Here is a 25,272-nt window from a genome sequence, read left to right as displayed (position 1 = left end):
GGTTCAACTGCCGTAGCACACAGCAGTTTGAATCGCGTTGTCTTAATGAAGTAAACAAGAGCAGAAGCAAGAACATGGGTTTGTATCGGAATGATCGATGGGTTGCTTGCCTGATGTAGTGGTAGTAGGGTACTGCCCTTCAGACGGATACTCGGGATTATCCTCGGAGGCAGAACCTACCACGAAAGACACACCGAACATAATCAACACATGACAATATGCAACAATATGATGCATTCTATGACATGGCAAAATGAATGTGTCTTGGCCTAATGCAAGCTAAAACAGAAAGGAATGAACTCATTTGAATCAAAGATTCAAATGTTAGTTCATTTAACATAGCCTTATAAGTGCATTATCTTATTTTTCTTAAACAGCAAGGTTATCTTGTTTTGTCATGCATGAAACCATTACAGATGGATAGATTGAATTTTTCTGATCATTTTTCATATATAAATTGTTTGATTTGGAGCTATGGTTGATTTTCTATGATTATTAGAAGTTTTAGCTATTTTCTGGAATTTCCTATTAAAGAATAATCCAGAAAAGGATTTACTGCGTCAGCATTGCGTCAGAGTGACGTCAGGGGTCAACAGGCCGGTCCAGGTCAAACCTGACCAGGGGGCCCGCGTGTCAGTAGTTAATTAACTAACTAATTTTTGATTAGTGCTAATCTAAGTTAACTAGCTGGGCAGTCCCACGTGTCAGAGACTCAGGGGAGGTCAACCTGGGCCCACACGGGGTCAAACAGGGTCAAACTCGCCGGCGTTTAGCCGCCGACGAGGCCAGACGCGGCGGAGCAGCGCGGGTTTTGCACTCCGGCGACCAAAAGGACGGCGGAGACCATCTACGTGATGCGGGGAGTGAGCCGCGTCGAGTGGTGGCAGTGGGTGGAGCTGGGGTGGCCGGAAACGACGCCGGCGACGAGTTTGGCGGCGGCCGGAGCTCGGGTGAGCTCGGACTCGTCGCCAGGGGGCACGGAGAGGCGCGTGGGTTAGTGCGTTGAGCTCCTGGGGGTGCGGTAGGGCTAGTGGACAGGGTGGCGCGGCCATTGGGTGGCCGGAGCCTCGTCGGCGACGAGCTCCGCGGCGGCGCGTGTGGGTGAGCTACGTGCAGTCGCTACGGGGCTCGAGAGAGGGAACGGAGATGGTGGGGAGGTGGCTGAGCTCGCGCGGGTCACGTCGAGGCAGTCGGCGAGGTCGGGGACGAGCTGATGCGGCGGGGACGGCGAAGGGGATCTCCGGTGGCCGGAGTTGAAGACGAGCTCGGTGCAGCGTCTCCGGGGCGAGCGAGCGCTCGGGGATGGGTCGAGGCGAAGTAGTGGACGACGGCGGAACCTTTTGGCACGGCGAGGCAACGAGTGGACGACGGTGGCTGCGGGTTTCACGACGGCGCGGGCGCGGCTGCGTCGGCCATGGCGTCGAGGGAGCGAGGGAGAGAGGCAGGGGGAATGGGCGTGTCCAGGGGCTCGGGGCGTCGATGTGGAGGTCGTCCAGACGTCCAGGGGCGCGGGCGGCAAGCAGGTGGCGGCGTGGCGAGCTCAGGCACGCCGGCGTCACCTCCCTGCCTGCCTGGCGGGGAAGAAGCAGCTGGCTGGCGCGGGCCGGCACAGTGCTCGGCCGCCAGGTGGACCGGTTGGTGGGCTAGGTGGGCTGCGCCAGGTAAGTTCCTTTGTTTCTGTAACTTTAGGGCTTTAATAAAAATGCCAGGGCATTTCCAAAAATCATAAAATTAATCATGGCTACTGCTTAGAATATATCCAACAGCAAACATTTTAGTTTATGATTATTTGAGCATTTAAAATATTTTATAGCATTTAAATGCCCAAATGCCAATACTATTCCAGGGGGGTGCTGGGGGTTCTGTCATTCCCCATTTCAGTTTTCTGGGAATTTAAACATGATGCAAATGTTCAACCAATCCTAATGCATGACTAACACAGGGATGTGACAAAATGTTTATTATTCATGCTAGAATTGTATTAACCGGAAACATATACATGTGTGAATACATAGACAAACAGTATGTCACTAGTATGCCTCTACTTGACTAGCTCATTGATCAAAGATGGTTAAGTTTCCTAGCCATTGACATGGGTTGCCATTTGATTAATGGGATCACATTATTAGGAGAATGATGTGATTGACTTGACCCATTCCATTAGCTTAGCACCCGATCGTTTAGTATGTTGCTATTGCTTTCTTCATGACTTATACATGTTCCTATGACTATGAGATTATGCAACTCCCGTTTACCGGAGGAACACTTTGTGTGCTATCAAACATCACAACGTAACTGGGTGATTATAAAGGTGCTCTACAGGTGTCTCCGAAGGTACTTGTTGGGTTGGCGTATTTCGAGATTAGGATTTGTCACTCCGATTGTCGGAGAGGTATCTCTAGGCCCTCTCGGTAATGCACATCACTTAAGCCTTGCAAGCATTGCAACTAATGAGTTAGTTGCGGAATGATGTACTACGGAACGAGTAAAGAGACTTGCCGGTAACGAGATTGAACTAGGTATTGAGATACCGACGATCGAATCTTGGGCAAGTAACATACCGATGACAAAGGGAACAACGTATGTAGTTATGCGGTCTGACCGGTAAAGATCTTCGTAGAATATGTGGGAGCCAATATGAGAATCTAGGTTCCGCTATTGGTTATTGGCCGGAGAAGTGTCTCGGTCATGTCTACATAGTTCTCGAACCCGTAGGGTCCACATGCTTAACGTTTCGATGACAGTTATATTATGAGTTTATATGTTTTGATGTACCGAAGGTTGTTCGGAGTACCGGATGTGATCACGGACATGACGAGGAGTCTCGAAATGGTCGAGACATGGAGATTGATATATTGGAAGCCTATGTTTGGATATCGGAAGTGTTCCGGGTGAAATCGGGATTTTACCGGACTACCGGGAGGTTACCGGAACCCCATGGGAGGTTAATGGGCCTTAGTGGGCCTTTACGGAGAAGAGGAGAGGCGGCCAGGGCTGGGCCGCGCGCCCCTCCCCCCTAGTCTGAATAGGACAAGGAGAGGGGGGCGCCCCCCTTCCTTCCTCTCTCCCTCCTCTTTCCCCCTCCCAAGTCCTAATCCAACTAGGAAAAGGGTGGGAGTCATGGCCGGCCGCACCCCCCCCCTTGCTCCTATATATACGGGGGCAGGGGGCACCCTAGACACACAACAATTGATCAGTTGATCTTTTAGCCATGTGCGGTGCCCCCCTCCACCATGGTCCACCTCGATAATAATGTAGCGGTGCTTAGGCTAAGCCCTGCATCGGTAGAACATCATCATAATCACCACGCCGTCGTGCTGACAATACTCTCCCTCAACACTCGGCTGGATTGGAGTTCGAGGGATGTCATCGGGCTGAACGTGTGCTGAACTCGGAGGTGCCGTGCGTTCGGTACTTGATCGGTCGGATCATGAAGACGTATGACTACATCAACCGCGTTGTGCTAACGCTTCCGCTTTCGGTCTACGAGGGTGCGTGGAAAACACTCTCCCCTCTCGTTGCTATGCATCACCATGATCTTGCGTGTGCATAGGAATTTTTTTGAAATTACTACGTTCCCTAACATGCACACAGGAGAGGGCAAGGCTGGTTGATCAGCCCGAACCTGAAGCCTGTTTGTTGATGCAGAAACAGCATAATCGGAATTGGACACAGAATCTGCAGAAGATCCAGAGTGTGCCGCACCGGATCCAAGGGAGAACTCATGTTGAGATCCCGTGGCAGAGCTTGGTGCAGACCCGCCACTTGGCGGCGAAGGACTCGGCGCCGGCGGCTGGGAGGAGCCCGATCCGCCCAGGCCAGTGCGCCCCGCGCCAGGACGGCCACGTGGGCCGCGCTCGACCGCAAAAGAGGGATCTGCGGCCCGCACCGAGGCGGGCTGGCGCGACCAGGGGACAGGGCGATAGCGGGCCTGCCTGGCCGACCGCCGGTCTCATCTACATGCAGCGATCCCATGGGAGATTCGCCTGACGTCGCTGCAGCGCCAGATCCCGAGGAGATACGCCCGCCAGAATCAGCATCGAAGGCCGCGCGCCTGGATCTTCTGTGGAATCTCCCATTTGCTGCATAAAATCATGACTGTTTTCGCCAATTTCTTCGTGATTGACCGGCCCTGTTTCCTGCACACTATGAGCAGACCCTTCATCAAGAGTATTAGCCATCGACACAGGACCAGCAGCATCGACTCCCCCTGGAATAAAGTTGGGTGAAGGTAGAAGATGGGAGGGGAGCAAAACAAGTTCTTTGTGGAGTTGGGCACCGGCATTTGGATGAAGACTAGCAAAGGGAAAAACTTGTTCATCAAAGACCACGTCACGAGAAATATAGACTCGTCCGGAGGAGATGTCTAGACATTTATATCCTTTGTGGAGAGTACTATAACCCAAAAAAGCACATTGTTTGGAGCGGAACTCAAGTTTATGCTTGTTAAAGGGACGCAAATTTGGCCATACGGCACAACCAAAAATGCGAAGAAAGCTATAGTTGGGTTTTGTGCCAAAGAGACATTCTAGTGGAGTTTGATTTTTGATGACTCTACTAGGCACACAATTAATGAGGTACATGGCTGTGAGGAACACTTCTTCCCAAAACTTCATGGGCATAAACGCATGTGCCAAGAGAGAAAGACCAACTTCCACTATATGTCGATGTTTCCGCTCAGCGGATCCATTCTGTTGGTGCGCATGGGCACAAGAAACGTGACGAGTAATGCCAATGCGCTCAAAGAAAGAGTTCAAACTTTGATACTCACCAACCCAGTCCGTTTGCATAGCAATAATTTTGCGATTAAACAAACGTTCAACATGAGCTTGAAAAAGATGGAATTTCTCAAACACATCAGATTTGTTTTTAAGCAAATAGATCCAACTAAACTTGCTGGAACCATCAATAAAACTGACATAGTACTTTTGCCTGCCTACAGAGACGGGTCCATGACCCCAAACATCGAAGAAAACTAGCTCTAAAGGAGCTTGGGATTCACTAACTGAGCGAGGATAAGGAAGTTGATGGCTCTTGGCCATCTGACATGCATCACAAACTAGAAGATGATCTTGTTTATTGGACACGGGAAGATTAAAATCTCGAACAATTTTCTGGACGACCGGAAGAGAAGGATGCCCTAGACGCTTGTGCCACCGGGATGTAGATGGTTTGATCGCCCCAAGGGCTTGCCCTTGGGGAGCACTGTGTCGCCCGGTGCTGGAAACAAACGCCACCTACTCTTGCTTTGTAGTATGGTCCTCCGGGTATCCTGATCCTTGACAAGAAAAGTTTCAGGGTGAAGTTCAATAAACACATGATTATCTTTCATGAGTTGATAGGCAGAAAGTAGGCTTTGCGGAGAATTAGGAACATGCAAGATATTGTTTAGTTTCAATGATCCGGAGGGAGTAGATAAAACTGAGTGCCCGATGTGTGCAATGTCCATACCTTGTCCGCTGGCCGTATGAATCTATTCGTTGCCGGTGTAGCGGTCCCAAACAGCGAGATTTTCCAGTTCTCTGGTGAGGTGATCGGTGGCACCGGTGTCAAGATACCAATTTGTATCTACACTGTATGAATGAGTAGCGTTGGCAGCACGATGTTGGCTGCCATTGCCACCATCGCCACCACCATTGTTGCCGCTACCACCACCACCTCCTGCGGGGTTGCGAACATTGTTGTTGTAGTTCCTGTCGTAGCGTTTCCTGCAGCGCCACGCTCCATGCCCTTCCTCCTTGCAAATCTGGCAGCGCTCGCGGTCACCGCGGTCACCACCCTACTTGCGCGGCGCACCACCAGAAAGCCGCCACCGGAGTTGTCGTTGTAGCGGGGCGGTCCTGAGTTGTTGTTGTAGCCGCCACGACCGCCACCGCTGCAGCAGCCGCCGCCGCGGCCGCGGCCACCACGAGACGTGAGGTTGGCCGAGTGGTTGGAGTGGAAGGCCGCCTGCTGGGCGGTGATGTGGGCCTCAGCCTCCAGGAGCAATGAGAAGAGCTCAGTGAGCCCGATCTGTTGATCCGTGGCAGCGCGTGTGGAGACGGCAGAGACGAAGCCGTTGTAGTCGGGTTCGTGCACCAGGCCTTGGAGGATTTGATCGACAAGATCATCCTCTCCAAGGGGCTTCCCGGCGGCTGCGAGTTCATCGGCGATGTCCTTCATCTTGGTGAAGTAGGCTGCGGCCGAGAGGTCTCCCTTGCGCGTGTTGCCCAGGGCGGAGCGGAGCTAGATGGTGCGTGCCCTGGACTGTGATGAGAAGCTCTGAAGCAGGGCTTGCCAGATGCTAACAAAGGTGGTGTGATTGGAGACTTACATGAGAACATCGCGAGAAAGAGAAGCAATCAGGAACGTAAGCACCTGTTGATCCTCCGTTACCCAGATGGAGTACTCCGGGTTGGGCGCGGTGACGATCTCCTTCTTCCCATCTGCGATCTCCTTCTCAGAGACAAGGAGGGCGTCCGGTTCCTTGATAGAGCCGTCGAGGTAGCCCATCATCCCTGTCTCTTTGATATGCGGTGATGACCCACAAGTATAGGGGATCTATTGTAGTCCTTTCGATAAGTAAGAGTGTCGAACCCAATGAGGAGCAGAAGGAAATGATAAGCAGTTTTCAACAAGGTATTCTCTGCAAGTACTGAAATAAGTGGTAACAGATAGTCTTGTGATAAGATAATTTATAACGAGCAACAAGTAACAAAAGTAAATAAAGTGCAGCAAGGTGGCCCAATCCTTTTTGTAGTAAAGGACAAGCCTGGACAAACTCTTATATAAGGAAAAGCGCTCCCGAGGACACATGGGAATATCGTCAAGCTAGTTTTCATCACGTTCATATGATTCGCGTTCGGCACTTTGATAATTTGACATGTGGGTGGACCGGTGCTTGGGTGCTGTTCTTACTTGAACAAGCATCCCACTTATGATTAACCTCTATTGCAAGCATCTACAACTACAACAAAAGTATTAAGGTAAACCTAACCATAGCATGGAACATATGGATCCAAATCAGCCCCTTATGAAGCAACGCATAAACTAGGGTTTAAACTTCTGTCACTCTAGCAATCCATCATCTACTTATTACTTCCCAATGCCTTCCTCTAGGCCCAAATAATGGTGAAGTGTTATGTAGTTGACGTTCACATAACACCACTAGAGGCTAGACAACATACATCTTATCAAAATATCGAACAAATACCAAATTCACATGACTACTAATAGCAAGACTTCTCCCTTGTCCTCAGGAACAAACGTAACTACTCACAAAGCATATTCATGTTCATAATCAGAGGGGTAATAATATGCATAAAGGATCTGAACATATGATCTTCCACCAATTAAACCAACTAGCATCAACTACAAGGAGTAATTAACACTACTAGCAACCTACTAGCACCAATCCCGGAGTTGCAGACAAGAATTGGATACAAGAGATGAACTAGGGTTTTGAGATGAGATGGTGCTGATGAAGATGTTGATGGAGATTGCCCTCTCCCGATGAGAGGAGCGTTGGTGATGACGATGGCAATGATTTCCCCCTCCGGGAGGGAAGTTTCCCCGGCAGAACAGCTCTGCCGGAGCTCTAGATTGGATCCGCTAAGGTTCCGCCTCGTGGCGGCGGAGTTTCGTCCCGAAAGGTTGCTTCTTATTTTTTTCTCGACGAAAGACTTCATATTGGAGAAGATGGTCATCTGAGAGCCACCAGGGGGCCCACAAGGTAGGGGGCGCGCCCTAGGGGGGGCGCCCCCCACCCTCGTGGAAAGGGTGTGGGCCCCCTGGTCTTCATCTTTGGCGAGGATTTTTCATTATTTATTACAAGGTATTCCGTGGAGTTTCGGGACTTTTGGAGTTGTGCAGAATAGGTCTCTAATATTTGCTCCTTTTCCAGCCCAGAATTCCAGCTGCCAGCATTCTCCCTCCTTATGTAAACCTTGTAAAATAAGAAAGAATAGCCATAAGTATTGTGACATAATGTGAAATAACAGCCCATAATGCAATAAATATCGATATAAAAGCATGATGCAAAATGGATGTATCATGCGGCAGGACTTGCGCCTTCCACACCAAGAAATTTTCCCTGGTGAGCTCTTCGGTGATGGTGTGGCCGAGCGACACGAGGGAGGGAGAAGCCATGGCAACAGAGGAGGAGGATGACATAACTAGATGAGTTGGAACAGCAACGTATCTCCCTTTGACACAAGAAAACCAAAAGACTGATCTGATGGAAGAGACTAGGCAACATATTATACGTCAACACTCCTCCTCACGTGTGGCTCCCTCAGGCCTAAACGTGGATCGAAAGTGGACTGCAATTTTATTGCGCCAGCCGGGTCTTGGACTCAAGACCTCTTGGCTCTCATACCATGTGGAAAATGAGGCTATAGCGTATGCTCTTAGCAGGGAGGCGTGCATGTTTATATAGGCACAAGGCCGCGAGATATACAAGGGTTGTTGGGCTGTGGATTGATCTACAAGTCATAATCTAGATAAGACACAATCACAACAGCCCAACTATGGTTACAACTAACTAGATGCACGCACGCGTATACGATTTATAGATACACCGTATATACATTGTTTAACACTGGGCAGGAAGCTGTTGTGTGTTGGGCGTGTTCCTTGGCTGCAATAATGCCAACCCCACCGATTCCAGCTGCTCATTGTGAGCATGCATGTAATGCTACCTGATCCAGCACCTCCCGGGACTACCACGGGCGCCCGACTACCACAAGCCATACAAAGGGTCCCAGAAGCATTTCTAGTCGAAACACCAGCAAAATAAGGGGCAGGCAAGGCCATCAGCAAAATAAGGGGCAGGCAAGGTGTTGGTGATAGAGGCTACAACTAATTCGAAATGTTTCCGATGAAGTCGCCTTGGCCACTTCTAGATTGTTTACGACCCCCCCCCCCCCCCCCCCCCCCCACCACCACCACCACCACCACTGTACTTCCTGTGTAAGGTAGAGGGGCACGCTACAATTGACTTCCCAACTCTAAATGATGGGCCATCGTATTCGTGGAGATAGTTTTCACTGCATCGAGGTTGAGGAAGAAGAGGGGGGAAGTTCCTGGACAAAATCGAACGCAACTACTATGCACTTCCCTCCTCGGTTCACGACAGAGATGCCTGAAGCCGAGCTCAAGAACTAAGAAGAGGGACCAAATGGGACCGACAAGTGGTCCAACGCTGAGCTCAAGTTGGTAGAGGAACCAGATGGGACTGGCAAATGGTCCAACGCTAAGCTCAAGTTGGTAGAGGAACCAGATGGGACTGGCAAATGGTCCAACATACAATCATGGATTTCTCAGTGTTGTACCCCTCAAAACAGAGCCTTGGCCTATGTTAAGAGCAAAGAGTTGAGATTAACCCTGAAGAAAATCGACGTGGTGTTTGCAGAAGCTGTAGTCTACTCTTGAAAGTACATGGGTTAAATTGTAGGGAATCTAAGTCTCTCCGCAAGAAGATTGAAACATTGATCTGGTGAAAAGTGAAAAAGTGACGCCATAACCGTTCCGTTATGTCACAGTGATCAATGAAGTTTCTCTCTTCGGGGTGGAACCAGTGCTCTCATCGGCGTGTGTTGCATCAACCCAACCAAGTAACAATCAATTCACTACAGAACGTACAGTGAGAGCACCAATGACCACACTTATTGCATCACCAGTCTATCACCATGTTACTTGCGGCAATAAAACCCTGATATCTCTCAGCACCACACTTATTTATGGATGCATCCATCAGGTCATGATGGGAGGATGTATCAACGTTGAGCTTGCCAAAATGCAGAGATGGATGACCATCGATATTTTAATAATGACAGAAAAACAAACAAAGGGCCAAATTCTGCGACGTGCGATTATCTATTGTTGTTTGAGGCAGAATAGTACTTAACTAGGAGCTCGAATAAAATTACTACTGCTTATTATTACTGTGAGCTAGAAGGGTCGAGTACATGACCGGCAAAGACCACGGCCCCTGACACCTCCTCCACGATATAAAACGCGAACGGGTGGTCGGCGATGAACTCCAACGATCTCCTTGCACATTGCTTCTTGCGGCCAATGACGGCAGTGCAGGCAGCTGCCACGGTGCCTTCCTCGTTCACTTCGACGACAGCCTTGTGAAACACCTCGTCCAAGCGCACGTCGCAGACGCTCTTCTCCATGATACCGGACAGGTCGGCCTCCTTGCTGAATGCCTCCTGGACTCCTAGGCCACGAAGGACTTTGGAGTTTGGAGAGACCGCAGAAGAATGACAGCTTGAACTTGGGCGGCAGAATCTCCCTCACACTGCTACGGTACATCGGCACGTGGTCGAGCAGGGAGCCGCCCACCTCCTCCAGAGAGCGGACCATATCATGCGACCCCTCTTCCTTGTCCGGGAGGAAGACGCACATGGAGTACCGCGACATGGCACCGTCACCAGCCTTGTACGGGAGCTTCAGCACCTTGAAGCCTTCGTTGTATGAGACGAAGAGCTGGCATTCTCCTGGCAGGGTCATGAAGGGGACTTCCACGGGATCAGCGCCGTCAAGGCGGTAGAACTCGCGGTCTTCGGTGAGCTTCTTGGGAAAGCGGGTCTCCCACGCACCCTTGAAGTAGATGGCGTTGGTGAGCACGAACCTCGAGAGGTCGGTCAATGAACCCTCGGGCAAGATCTCCGAGATGAGATTGTTCGTCGCTGCCGCCGCCCACAGGTTGATCTCCTTCCTGGTCTCCTCCCTGGCCTCATCCTACACATGCACGTTGTAACAGTCAATGAAGGACCTGTACCATTGCCAATGTGAAACGGCGATCAAAATACTCCCTCCGTCCCAGAAAAAAGTGTCTTAGATTTTTTTAGATACGGATACGAAAGTATATAGTCGCATTTTAGTATTAGATACATCTGTATTGTGTCTAGACAAATCTAAATTCTAAAGCAAGAATTTTGGGACGGATGTAATAGTTGAGTCAATTGCTACCTTAGCGAAGTCCACTGCGCGTATTTCGGCGCTGTAGGACTCGGTGGCGGTGTGGAGAAAGTCCGGCGTGAGCTCCATGTGTTTCTGGTGAAACACAACATAGGCGTAGGTGATGATCGGCCCACCGGACCCGGACGGGTCAGCAGCGAGGTCGCGTACGAATCTGGCGACCTCGTCAGCCGATGCGGCACCGAGCAGGGCTAGGAGCTCATCCAGGGTTCTGCCACGGGCTCCGGCGGCCACCAGACCAAGCGTGGTGTAGAGGGACAGGGGCGAGAAGGCGATGTTGCTGTTCATGGTGTCGTCGCCCTCAGCGAGCTTCTTAGCCAGGCGGAGGAGCGCAAACGCCGTCAGGCTACCGGAGCCCATGGCAGGTGGCGGCGAGGACCCGCGTGCCTTCTTGGTTGGCCTCGCTTCCTCCTGGTCTCCCATTGACGATGTTTACAAGCGTTGGCGTAAATTAGCAATAAGACGGCGGGTGACTACGGGACAATATATAAGAACGGCGCATATCTAATATGGTAAGTATGTGGATGCTAAAACCCTAACCAAAAAGATGTTTTGGCCGTCGGATTTTGATTGCCAAACAATGGGATATGATCTCTCCGTTGGATCTGATCTTATCAATATGATCAGCCAATAATAATCATCCGAGTTGAGGCCAACCAGATCAGGTTCAGACTCAGGGTTTCAGAATCAGAAAAAAAAAAATAAGGCTTGGGTGGCCTTTGGATGGTCTCTATATATGTCCTGACCGAAAACATTCGATATCAGCATGGCATAGTGCTGGGTTCAGACTTTGATATCAGCGGATGAGGGTTCAGGCTTTGGGACAGAATGCATCTGACAAAATACAACTAGCCAACTGCAGATGCAACGTATATGTCAGGCTCCACTCTGAATTAGCTGTTTAATTAGATACCACTATATGTGAGGCTCCACCTCTGATCTCTATCCAATAGCCGGCATTCAAGTACCCTGCTGGCCCCTTTTAATCAAGTCGCTGTCATCTTCCCCTTCTCTTTTTACCATTCAGTAATGTAATAGCTCTATATAAAGCCTTGGATCCCTCCTCGACAAGGCATCGAATGTAATCGGGTTGTAAACCCTAGCTGCCACTGGAGTAATTGGGCTCTACATTCCCCTTTGCAATATAAACCCTAGCATGACTCCCCTCTAAATTCCAGGCTAGCGACTGAGTCCTTATGTAATTGGTGGAGTGAATTGCAATCAAGTACATATCTGAATTTGCTACCACATTTCTTAGGGGCCCCAAATATCTACCATTTTCCTTGCTAATTTTCTCAATAAACACTGATGACCGGTTTGGGATGATTTAATCCAATTTCTGACAGCCCGTGTTTGTTGGCTTTTAGTTTTGAGGGAGGGCCCATCCGTCAGCCACCCAGTTTTCCAGCCAACCCACTAAGCCAGCAGTCCACCTACATCTTAATCCTAACCATGACCGGATCGCACAACCACCAGGGAGACCGCCGCATGCGCGCTCGACGGCGGCACGCCGCCGTGAACCCTCCTCCTGCCGGCCTCCGGCGACGCCACCGGAGAGCGATGCCCCCCGAACTTCTCCACCTCCTCCTGCTCCTTCCCAGCCTCCCTCGCGACGCCCTGAGCCGCCTTGAGGTCATGTGCGCTCACAGCCATGGCACGCCGCCTCACCGCATCGGCGGCCCATTGCTCTCCTATGACTATCTGCCATCTTTCTTCCGACCTCTTCTCTGCCCAGCTCCTCGTGGCCATGCTCACCCATACCGGCGTGCCCGCGGCACTCACAGTGGCGGACATGTCGGCCAGCCAGAAGGACGACGCCATGTGCGGGGAACCTGAGCTGCTGGGCGTGCCACGGCGATGTCCGAGGTGGGAGGAGGTGCCCGACTGGGAGCAACACGGCGTCATCTCTGATTTAACACTCAACGCAAACAGACAACGCAAACAGTGTCATGCGGACCTAAACACGGCCCAGGATGTCAGGAATTGTATTAAATCGCCCTTAATCGATCATAAGTGTTTATTAAGAAAATTAGCAAGGAAACTGGTAGATTTTTGGGGCGCACACGAAACGTGGTAGTAAATTCAGATATGAACTTAAAATGTGATGGTTTTTTGTAATTCACTCTAATTGGTGAGTGAGCGAGCATGATCTTGACACTATACATGAAATAGCAGATTAAAATACATACAATGTTTTGAGACATTATACTATCGAACAGATCTATATATTTACTGACCTAATATTCGACATTAAATTGGCATGTGGATAACATAAAATCCCTAATCAATTCAGGATCCCTAATAAGATCATAAATGCGGCAGCATGACATGAGCTTGGATGATTACAAGTCATTCACGAAACACGCATACTGTCAAACAGGGTCTCTTATCTATCACCTGACCTAGCATTCAACACAAGTATATGGCATGTGAATCTTGATCCCCAAAAACCGAACCCATCACTACAGTATGACCGACGGTTCGTGCGTATGTACCTACCGGAACCAGATTACCAGTTTACCTATTAGAGTACGTAATGGGCCTCTAGGCTGACGGTATAGCCCGTTAGTCTTAAGGTTAATTAAAGATAAGAATCACTTACTTAGGGGTCAAGTAAACCATATTTAGGAGTCAAGTAACCTCTCTATATAAAGAGAGAAGATGTATCAATCTAATCAAGTAAGAATTAAAAAGAAAATCCCTTCCATCTTGCCCGGCTGATGGCCTTTTTGGCCACGGCCGGCCCTCTCGCGTCCTCCTTCTAGCAGCGCCATAACAATTTGGTATCAGAGCTAGCTTCGGTTCGATCATGTCTTCACCGTCGCCCAACCCATCTCTTCCGCTGCCGGTCACCTCGTCGCCTCCGACGACCACCACGACCGTCGCCCCGCTCCTGCCCACGCCGGGTTCCTCCGTCGCGCTCACCCCCACCGTCCTCACCCCGGAGGAGGTGTCCGGAGCGCTGCAGGACCCAATCCAGTTGGTCCAGGAGATCCGCATGTTCTTGGCCGGGTCCTACGGGCCACACCCGGCTGCGCCGCCCATCGCCGCCACCGTGCCGCCGTGGCTGCCGCTGCACCAGGAGGCCTCCGCCGCGCTCGCCGGGCCGCTGCAGCTGCCATCCACCGCCGCGCCCTGGCTACAGCGGCAGCCGCAGCTCCTGGCAGCCTCCGCCACGCCCGGTGCTCCACTGCAGCAACCACCGCTGGTCAGCTTCGGCCCCGCATCGACCGCGCCGACGGGAGTCCCGATCCACCAGATCAAGTTCCTACCGTCGCCATTACCGCTTCCCAGGGCGTCCCCATCCAGCTGATCAAGTTCCCACCGTCGCCATCACCGCTTCCGGCTTGGATCACTACCCGCCACGTGTCGGCGGCGGTGAGGCTGCAGGCTGCTGCGCGCGGTCTCCTAGCACGTCAGCGTGTGCGGGAGATGCGTGGTCTACAGCTGTCGCACCTCCCAGCTGCGCTTCGCTGCGCAAAGGACCTCGATCTCGTCCGCTGCGTCGAGGATCTTGGGCATGCTGTTTTCCCCGCGGGCAACGATCTCAAAGTCTGCGAGATCGGCGGTTGGGGGGCGCACCCCTCCTCGTCATTCTCCATCGCAAGCCCTCCACTCTTCTTTGTGCGGTGCAGACCAACAGCTGTCCGGCGGGGAGAAGGAAGGGTGTCACCGACAGGAGTGCACCGCGTAGCACCACTGCATTCCGCCGGCCGCCGCGAGGGCGCCTCTGCTGGTCGCTCTTGCGACCACTTCCAGGTGGCCATACACATGCACTCCTTTTGTCCAGATAGTGTCCATGGAATCCAGGTGGCTGTACATGTGCACGTCCGACGTGCGGATGGTGTCCATTTTTTGTTAAGGGGTCCAAAATAAATCAATCCAGTCCATTTCAGGTTGAGAGTAATAAAACAAGCCAAGATGTAAAAGGCTTGTTTTTTAAGTGTTATGTTTGTTTTGCGTCGAGTCATGGTTATAAGTTGGTTAGGCTGCAGCTCAAGGACAAGCTGGATGTCCAGGTGGGGTGTAGTGTTAGAGTATGTAATGGGCCTAATGGCCTGGACTGGCGGTATAGCACGTTAGTCTTATGGTTAATTAGAGATAAGGGTCGCTTGCTTAGGAGTCAAGTAAGCCTTACTTGGGAGTCAATTAAACCTCTCTATATAAAAAGAGGAGATGTATCAATCTAATCAAGCAAGAATTAAGAAGGAAATCCTTTTCATCTTGCCCGGCTGTGGGCAAAAGGCCTCGGTGCATACGGCCTACCCATAGTATATATGTTGTATATACATCACTCACTATGTAGCTTCACCAACTTTAGTTCACATGTCTAAAAAAAACAAGTTTAGTTCACTGTATCCGTCAGTCAGTAACTGCTGGCATCATACCAACCAACCAGTTCCTGCGGCACATCAGGCAACGAGGATCCCGGTAGGCGGCGAAGAGTAGGCGTATTTTTTCAATGGGCTTCGTTCCGTCCTCAACATTTCCACTGCTCTTTACCATTCATTATCTTCTCTATAAGTTCTCTTCCTTCTTCAAGAGTCAAAGACATGAATCGTCCTCTTGCACTCAGATCAAGAATAGATTTGGATTCATTATTAATTCCATGAGAAAACATATGATATATAACATGTTCAGCATAACCATAGTTAGGGCACATATTCAAGAATTTAGAATATCTTCCCCAGGCTCCATGTAAACTTTCACCATCTTCTTGAACGAACAAGGTGAGGTTTCTTCGAAGTTTAGTAATCTTTGAACCAGCACACCTCAACCAGCTGGTTATACTTTCTTGAGACAATCAATTATACCAATTTCAGCATCACCTTTTAGAGAAAACTTGAACCTTCTTGCCGGATAGTCCCGTGGGTCATAGTGATTCTCTAATGGCCATGTAACAACTTTTAACACAAAGAAATAGCATAGTGCAGAGTGAATCACCCCTTGAGAAGAAAAGCAAGGGGTGGACATTTCCGGGCTTGCGACCAAGAGATTATTCAAATCGCGTTAAGGTTTAGAACAACCTATCATTTTCCTTTGTGATCTTAATATGGATACACTAGAGGGTGTGAAGAGTACAAGGCAATACCCCACAACTTTGAAGTGGCAAGATGATGGTAATTAATTAGAGAGAGATAATCTGGGCATCAAAAAGAGCGATGAAAATTAGCTCTGACAAAATGGTGAGAAAAACAGAAAATAAATAAAATGCAATAATAAGTAAATAGAATTGCAATGCACCACATCAAAAATCAATTTTACACTAAAAATAGATTTGGAAAAAACAGGCCACGTGTAAGCAAGCCTGCAACATCACGGAGTCATTCATCATCTCCGTGATTGCCACATGGCAAGGCCATTGTCGAGCCTAGCTGTAAGCCGAGTGCCTTTTTCCTACATGCGAGTTTTGTATGTAAACCAAGAATATTTTTTTCGACGCACTTGGACGTTGTTGTGCGTTTTCCATTCCATGCTTGCGTTATGTCGATGTGAGCCTAGTACCCGTGTTTCTGTACTGGTCTTAACACTGCCACGCCGCAACGTGATTTTCATGCATCCGTCCGGTCATGATAAAAAGAACTGATGCATCATCGTTGAGCTTAACAATATGCGGAGATGGATGTCTATCGATACTTACAATTAAGTATTGTCGATTTATAGTTGTTTGAGACATAAATACTCCTTATTAGTACTTGTTTAGTTTATTTTCTACTACTTATCTATTATTGTTGTTTGAGACATAAATACTCCTTATTAGTACTACTGTGAGCTAGAAGGGTCAAGGACATGACCGGCAAAGACCACGGCCCCTGAGACCTCCTCCACGATATAAAACGCGAACGGGTGGTCGGCGATGAACTCCAACGTTAACGGCCTCCTTGCAGTCTGCTTGACACGTCCAGTGACGGCAGTGCAGGCTGCAGCCACGGTGCCTTCCTCGTTCACCTCGAGGACCGGCTTGTGGAACACCTCGTCCAGGCGCACGTCGCAGTCGGCGGTCTTCCTCACGAGGCCGGAGAGGTCAGCATTCTCGCTGAACGCATCGCGGAGTCCGAGGCCCCGTAGGACATTGGCGAGACGGCAGAAGAATGACATCTTGAACTTGGGCAGCATTAGCTTCCTCACCCTGCTACGGTGCTTGGGCACGTGGTCCAGCAGAGAGCCGCCCACCTTCGCCAGAGTGCTGGCCATGGCATGCAGCCCGTCGTCCTTGTCGGGGAGGAAGATGCACATGGAGTACCGCGATGACATGGTGGCAGGGGTGGCGGAGGAATCACCGGCCTTGTACGGGAGTTTGAGCACCTTGAAGCCTTTGCGGTGTGAAGCGAAGAGCTTGCATTCTCCCGGCAGGGTCATGAAGGGGACGTGGTCTGGGTCCGCGTCCCCGAGGGGGTGGAACTCGCGCTTCTCGGTGAGCTTTTCAGGGAAGCGGGTCTCCCAGACGCCCTTGAAGTAGACGGCGTTGGTGAGCACGAACCTTGAAAGTTGGGACAATGACCTCTCCGGCAGGATCTCCGAGATGAGATTGTTCGTCGCCGCCGCCGCCCACTTGTTGATCTCTTTCCTGATCTTCTTCCTATCACCCTGCAAGCACAAGGACGCACGTCGTGTAACAGTTTAACAAGGTTATGTCAACCCGTGATCGACGGCGGATAGGAACGAAAATATTATTAAGTGCTTGTTGTGCTGACCTCGGTGAAGTCGACGGCGCGTATCTCAGCGTTATAATATAAGACTCGGTGGCGGTGTGGAGGAAGTCAGGCGTGAGTTCCATGTGTTTCTGGTGAAACACACCGTAGGCGTAGGTGATGACCGGCCCACCGGAGCCGGACGGGACGGCGGCCAGGCCACGCACGAACCCGGCGACCTCATCGGCCGACGCGGCGCCGAGCAGGGCTAGGAGCTGAACCAGGGTTCTGCCGCGGGCTCCGGCGGCCACCAGGCCGAGCGTGGTGTAGAGGGACAGCGGCGAGAAGGCGATGTTGCTGCCCCTGGTGTCGTCTCCCTCGGCGAGCTTCTTGGTCAGGCGGAGCGCGAACGCTGTCAGGCCGTCGGAGATGGCGGGTGGCGGCGACGACCCGCGCGCCTTCTTGCTTGGCCTCTCCACCTCCTGGTCTCCCATGGCGTCCGATGCGATTGACGGACGATGTTGAAGTGTTGGCGTAAATTAAGGACGGCTGATGGCTGTAGAGGTACGTATATAAGGACGGTGCATGGCTAATATGGTAAGTATTATGTTGATGGTAAATAAACCCTAATCAAAAGATCTTTGGCCGTCCGATTGTGATTGTCAAACAATGGGATATATAGAATCTCTCCGTTGGACCCGATCTTATCAATCGGATCACATCAGGCAATAATCGATGTACGTTGAGTTTTTCAGAAAAGTAGACGGTTCAGGCTTTGGAATGCAACCAATCTGACAAAATACAACTAACCGACTATCTAGCTTACAGCATAGGGCACTAGTACCAACAGACCTATCATTCAACATTACAATGGCTAATGAGCACTATGGCATGAGCTGGGATGGCTACAAGTCATTCACGAAACACGCATACTGTCAAAGAGATCTAACTATATATCTCCCGACCTAACATTTGAGCATTCAGGCACGAGCATGGCATATGAATCTCGAACCCAAGACCCTAACCCACCAATATAGCTTGAGCCCAACGGGTCGTGCGTACGTATCTACCAGAACGAGATTACCACCCAAAGTCAAAGTATATGTGCTGTATACATCACTCACTATGTTGCCTTCACCAAGTTCAGTTCCGTCTATCCGTCAGTCAGTAACTGCTGGCATCATACCGACCAACCAGTTCACACGGCGTGTCGGGCAACGAGGATATCCCGGTAGGCGGCGCAGATGAAGGCGTACGCGACGATGAGCACTAGGATGTCATCCAGCAGACCACGGCACCCCAGGAAAGCTGGAAACAAAACAGCGTAATCATATACATACGCTCTTGTTTGCCAGAGGAGAGGAGTAAGATGACTGAACCAACTAGCTGCCTTACCTTCAGGGAAAAGGTCAATAGGGCTCGCGAGGTACACCAGAGCGAGGGTTGCCTGCAAGCCATCCAACAAAGTCGGTTTAGAATAGCAAGATTTTAAATGATCAAAGTGATGTTAGATTGTACATGCTTGACGAATTTGTATCATGACTGCTGCTAGTTACCGGTAAGACTGAAACATTGCTAATAGTAAACTCAGTGGCCGAAGCTAAACCAGTAGTTCAAGGTTCACACAGAAGGGTAACTGAAATCAGACACGATAGCATATCCTATCTAATCCGGACGATGGCCCAGACCTAGAGCAGAGGATGACATAGTAAAACAAGATCCTACAATGGCCTAAACAGACAAACACCGAGGAGAAAATTCGGTGATTCTTCAAGACTTGATCATAGTTCATTTATCTTCACGACAGTCTAAACCTCGACAGCAACATAATATTCTATGTTCAATTTCAAAAGCTTTGCATGGTGGGGTTTCAGCAGAGTATATGCCAGTATCCAAGCAAGATAACTCGGAATATTATGGAAGTATAATTAACTCAGAAAGGTACAAGGGTTTCAATATGCAATGACTGGTGGTGATATGCTAGATGAGATGGGCTTTCTGAACTCACACATATTTTCCTAATTCTTATCAAGTACTGCCTCCGTTTCTAAATATAAGCCTTTTTAGAGATTTCAATACGGACTAGTACGGATGTATATAGACATATTTTAGAGTGTAGATTCACTCGTTTTGCTCCGTATGTAGTCCATATTGGAATCTCTAAAAGGGCTTATATTTAGGAATGGAGGGAGTAGTTTCTAAATCATCGCATGCCAAGAATCGACAAGCATTCAGGAAATGAAATTTAGCCATATATATAACGAAAAGTTCATCCAATAAAAAACGCCATTCTCTTGAGAAATATGAAATTGATCCCCCATTACTCAAAACAGAATTTCCAATGAGATAACAGTTGTTATTCAAAGTGCATTACATGAGTGATGTGGAAATATAAAAAAATATGGAAACAATATATAGTAAAATATGAAGAAAATAACAAAGAGAACATAAATATTGGCCCACTACAGGTGAAATTATAAAAAACCACAAGAAGGAACTATGATGTACAATAATCTCACACTTTCTATGATTTTCCATATGAATTCGACCTATGAATTTCGGTGTTTGACATGGACAGGCTCTGTAATTCCTTTTAGAGTGTAGCAACCCAAAAAACGACTTTCAGTTGGTAAACTAGTAATCTAGAAGCGACAACTCAGAACATCATGAAGTAATTAACTAGGATTTTGGAATACTGATATCGCTCTACTGATCCACTGACACCATCCAGAATCTAGTAAATAGCTCACTGCAAGCACTAGAGTATGCTATCTGGTCCCTAATTGCCATTATCCAACTATCAGGCCCAACAACATCGCATGATAAATGAAGATGGTAGAACTGAACTAATGGACACATGGATGGACTTACTGCCAATGCGACTTGGATTTTGAAGGAGGAGGGAGGTTCTTGGCGTGTGTCTCTGAATTCTGCCAGCATCCTCCTCATGTAAAAGGGCTGGTCCAGCAACCACTGCAAAAACAGATATCCAGCAAATGAAAAGCATTGCCTGCCATTAGATGAGATGAAAAGAAAAACAACCACAGTTTTATGTGATAAGAGCATGCTTTTGACTCTTAGCTTGTGATTCACATACAACATGCATCTGCGTTGGATAGTGATTATGTCTAACAATTGCCGAGCATGCTCAGTTCCAGATAGAGAACAAATTAGTAATTAGTACTTGTTTGACTTCACTATTGTACAACAGACAATCAAAGTTCAAGACCATGAATTTGGCAGCATGGTGAGGATTACACGTACTCTTACTTCTAATGGACTAACATGGATGGGTGCAGCCTTTCTAGCTGGGCAGAACAGTTGTCTTTACAGGCAAGTCTTACAAATATATATGAACATACAGTAACAAATTAACATAATCTGTGAACTCAAATAATGTTGCACAAGCCATTTAACCAAGAATTGTCTCTGATAATTTACATTGCTCAATTAGTTAGTTGTCAATACAGTGTATCAACAACCGAGTATCAAATGTACCCTACTACCCTCAGATAGACATTTGAGTCTCAGTACCTGGATTTATTTCAAAGCAAATTCAAAGGGTTACTTGCCACTTTTAGGACAATGGACTGTACAAGTATGCGGTGATAATAGAACTGCTTCAACAGACTGATATAGATAAATTAATAGGATTTCATCAAACAAATCTAAAATAGTACAACTCTGTTTAGTTATATTTTCAGAGATGGAAGTAAAATTTCATTTGAAAATGTCCGAAATTTATACATGAGAAAGAAGCCAAGGGAAAAAAATCATGTACTGATCTCTAATCAAGTGCACTTCGGCCTTTTCCACTGATGTAATCTAGACTGCAATGGCACTCAGTATAGGTAGAAAGGGTCTATCTAGAAGACATGGCAGGTATACCTGTATCATACTGTGAGGTACTCCAGCAAAACGGCCATTGTACTGCTGAATTCGGTTCATGACAGGAGCGATTTCTGGCTCATCACGCAGCAGGGAAGCAACTTCAGAAGGTACCAGCAGCGTTATGGGGCGACGACAAACAGGGCAATTGGATGGCCGAAGGACAGATCCCTGTAGCCACACCCCCACAATGCAATGTCCTGTACACAAACAAATGGCAGTGCCAGCAGTGAGTAATTTTGTTTATCAATGGTCCAGGACCAAAGCGTTTGCCAGCAGTCAAACTAACCAGCAGCCCAAAACACAAAGCCGACTAGCCGAGTCGAGCATCAAACTGAAGTAAGCAAAGCAGCATAATTGAGCATTCCAGTACCAGCAATTGACACTGCCATGGACTCAAACATTGCACGAATTAATGCACTAGACTTACATGGACAAGCATCTGAAGTTCCACAAGCGCACAAGGTCCATACATATAACATAATGTCTAGGAATGATCAGACATGCCAGATGCCACACAACAATTACAAGACAAACATGATCCGAGCTGCAAACCCTGCATCATAACACATCTACAGATGCCAAATGCACGGCCCCGAACAAAATGGCATCAAACTCTCCCCCATAACGCTGAAAATCACACAAGGCAGCACAGCCAAGCACTTATCGGAACTAAGCAATTTAACTAAAATCAGCACATTACAAGCCACGGAGGTGCGCGCATAGCAGAGGCACCACCAACCAAACAACCCGCATGGAATTAACGAACAACTGCGCGACATCCGCCATGGCCAAATGCGTGTCCATGGCTAAGCAGCTACCGGAACCAAGCAATCCATGTCAAGTCGGCACACCACAACGCCGATCCGCACCCGCGTCCAACGAGAGGCTGCGAAGCATTTCAACCCAACCCCAACCCCAACGCAGGCCCCGTATCGCGACGAAGCATATATACGAAACGCGGACGCGAAATCGAGGAGCCAAATCGAGCGCGCGCGGGCGCGGCGGCGCGCGGAGCAGCCCGGGCGGAGAGACCTACCTAGCGGGCGGAGGGATTGGAGGGGAAAGGCGGCGAGCGAAGTGGTGCTTACCGCAGAACCAGTGGGAGCAGTTGGCCTGGTGGGGGACGGAGATGTCGACGCCGCGGCACACGGCGCAGTGCGCGCCGACGGGAGGGGCCGCGGAGGCGGGGGCGGACGCCGGGGCCATCTCGGGGCGGCGCCGTCCTCTGGAAACTTCTGGAAGCATCTGGAAGCTCGGTCGAGGGTTTTCCCGCGGCGCGCTCCAAGTGAGGTGAGGTGAGGTGAGGTGAGGCGAGGGGCAGTACCGGGAGGCGGAGAATGCGGGAGGATATTTATAGAGCCGGCGTGGCGTCCCAAGGGGGAAGGGAGGCAGGTCAACAGGTATTCTCCAAGGTCAAGCCAAAAAGTCTCAAATCCCGATCAGCTCTTATATTATGGAACAGAGAGAGTATATAAGAGAGCGATCTCCATGGCCAGCTCAGATCATCGCCACCTTAATGTGCTTGAGACAACATGTCGCCCCCGCAGGCACCACCAACGGGCCCGCCTGAGACTAGATTAGGCCCACACAACACATCTGCTACTGCCGAGCGCGCACGAGGAGAGTGATATATGAGACACAAAGACAGCCCATACCAATTAGGATGCAGACCGTCGGTGCATAAGGTACTGGATTGGAAAACAAGTACTACTATGTGAAGATGAAAGGGAAGAAGGACGGACGCTTGGGACGAAATAGGACGAGTAAATCAGTAGTCTCTGGATATTCCTCTCCAGGATGCCCGAGAATCTAGACCTACATCTGAAGCAGACTCCGACTGACATCGTGTCCAACCGAATACAGCTGCAGAGTTGGTCTCGGAATCCGGGCTTCCCGGGATTGGCTCCGAAATACGACACTCCCACAATATTTCCCTGGCTCTAGTGTTATGTCCAGCAAACATCCGTCTGCATTCTAGGCCATTTTGGAGGTTCATGTCGGAGCCTCAGGGACGTGTTCCGACACCTCAGCAGGCAGATTTGATGTCGGCTATAAAAGGCCTATTTCATCCTCCGCAAGGGGTATCCATCCACATTGACTTGAGTTGTTCTCTCTCTCTCTCTCTCTAAGTGCAGTGATTCGGTGCCTAGACTCATCTATACCCCGTTAGAAAAAATACGCAAACAAATAATTTTTCTTTTGCATAGTAGATAGTTTATTTCGTGAGGTCCATTCCAATGTTTAGATCATTTAGACATGTGAGTAGCTCTCATAAGAAAAATACAAATTGAGTCGAAACAATACATGAACAGTAAACTTTTTTACAGACCCCAAAAATTGTCTTTTCTGCTGAGAGATACTCAGGTGTCAAAATGATCTAAAAATTGAAGCGGACCTCATGCACCAAATTAACTACCATGCAAAAGAAATGCAATTTTTTCTAGTATTTGTTTTGATTTTTTTCTACCATGTAAAAATAATAACATTTTTTTCAAAAATGCTGATAATAACATGGCATCACCCACGGTGATGAATAGATGATAGTATTACTCACTGTGGGCCAAGACCAATAGTGCTGTAGCGTTGCTCCTTCGCTCCAAAAGAAAACCAAATTCACCAAAAACAAAACATGTTAAGAAGCCAGCAACTCCTCTTACAAAAAAGCATTTTTTTTATAGAATTTAGGATGTTTATGAAATTTCAAAAAGCATAAATTAAAATTTTGTTTACAAAATTACAATAAATCATGAGATTTGATAAATGCACAATTCTCTAAAATATTTATAAATTTTTAAAAATATTCATGTGTTTTGTACAAAATATTTAAAAACTAGGAAAACAAAAGAAACAGAAAAAAAAGAAGCAGAAAGGCAAAACCCCCGACGAAAGAAGCAGCATGAATCCAGAAAAAGAAACGCACAAAAAGCAAAGGAAAACCGGGGTCAGGAAACCAATGAAAAAAATCGGCCGAAATGAGTGGGATCTGTGCAAGAAAAAAATGATATTCCAATTTTGTGACAGAAATTAATTAAGGGTGTATATATGTGCGATGGTATTGTAAAACCTAATCGATTGGACTGGACCCTATAAATAGAACGCCATCTATATATTCTATCCCCAACCCTAACTCTCGTACTGCTCCGGATCGATCTCCCTCCCTGCCTGCTCTCTCTCCAGCGGGAGCAACAAGCATCGACGTATGGTCGATCCACTTCAAGGTACGGAGCTGGTCATTGTTGTTTTGCGCCTTTCTATTCTATATATCCTATATACTACTAGCTAGAGGATCTCATGTCGGTATTTTCTAGGATTACATTGAATGGTTGCCCGATGGAATTTGTTGTTCATCTGATAATTAATCTCAGATAGAACTTAGAACAATGTTATAAACTGTTAATCATTAACTTTTCTTGGGAAGAAACTATCATTATATACTTATATGTACTGCTCAACATTGTGACTAGATTTCTCCTTTTGCTTATCCACGCACCTGCTGGAATTGTTGACGTTTTTGTGCATTGCTCTATAGCCTAAATATATAAGTGTCTAACGACTGCCGGTGTTCGGTTTTTGCTCATCCAGAACAATGAACATCTTTGTCAATAACCCCACCGGAACAGCGTTCCAGGTCTGGGTTCACCCATCAGACACCGTGTGTTCCGTCATGGAGAACATCCACAAGCGGTATCGCCTCATCTTCAATGGGGTGCAGCTACAGGATAACTGTAGATTGGCCGATTACAACATCCAGGAGGACTCCACTCTTGACCTTGAAGAGAAG

At 48.6% G+C, this 25,272-nt stretch overlaps 1 protein-coding gene and 2 pseudogenes across 1 annotated transcript; all 3 read right to left on the bottom strand.

The window, feature by feature from the left end:
* Positions 1-9,920: 9,920 nt before the first annotated feature.
* LOC125549400 lies at positions 9,921-11,037 on the bottom strand (annotated as a pseudogene).
* Positions 11,038-16,731: 5,694 nt separating this feature from the next.
* On the bottom strand, positions 16,732-18,094 carry LOC125549399 (annotated as a pseudogene).
* Positions 18,095-18,402: 308 nt separating this feature from the next.
* On the bottom strand, positions 18,403-22,796 carry LOC125549398 (E3 ubiquitin-protein ligase RNF170-like). Its single transcript, XM_048712822.1, has 5 exons — positions 22,580-22,796; positions 21,489-21,688; positions 20,472-20,573; positions 18,996-19,047; positions 18,403-18,908 (listed from the first exon to the last, which is right to left on the bottom strand). The coding sequence occupies exons 1-5, from the start codon at positions 22,734-22,736 to the stop codon at positions 18,799-18,801; spliced, it is 621 nt and encodes a 206-aa protein (XP_048568779.1). The 5' UTR covers positions 22,737-22,796; the 3' UTR covers positions 18,403-18,798.
* Between the last annotated feature and the right edge of the window lie 2,476 nt (positions 22,797-25,272).

This window comes from Triticum urartu, chromosome 3 (assembly GCF_003073215.2).
Source record: "Triticum urartu cultivar G1812 chromosome 3, Tu2.1, whole genome shotgun sequence".
NCBI classification, from domain to species: Eukaryota; Viridiplantae; Streptophyta; class Magnoliopsida; order Poales; family Poaceae; genus Triticum; species Triticum urartu.
The sequence above is the reverse complement of the archived record's forward strand: the minus strand, read 5'-3'. Positions and strand labels throughout refer to the sequence as shown.

What these genes read in the sequence shown, in the direction of transcription:
- LOC125549398 (XM_048712822.1), bottom strand. Translation starts at nt 22,736, where the DNA reads ATGCTTCCAGAAGTTTCCAGAGGACGGCGCCGCCCCGAGATGGCCCCG. An exon ending in CTGCTCCCACTGGTTCTGCG is followed by an intron (nt 21,689 to 22,579) that starts GTAAGCACCACT and finishes GTTTGTGTACAG; the next exon opens with GACATTGCATTGTGGGGGTG. An exon ending in TACCTCACAGTATGATACAG is followed by an intron (nt 20,574 to 21,488) that starts GTATACCTGCCA and finishes CTGTTTTTGCAG; the next exon opens with TGGTTGCTGGACCAGCCCTT.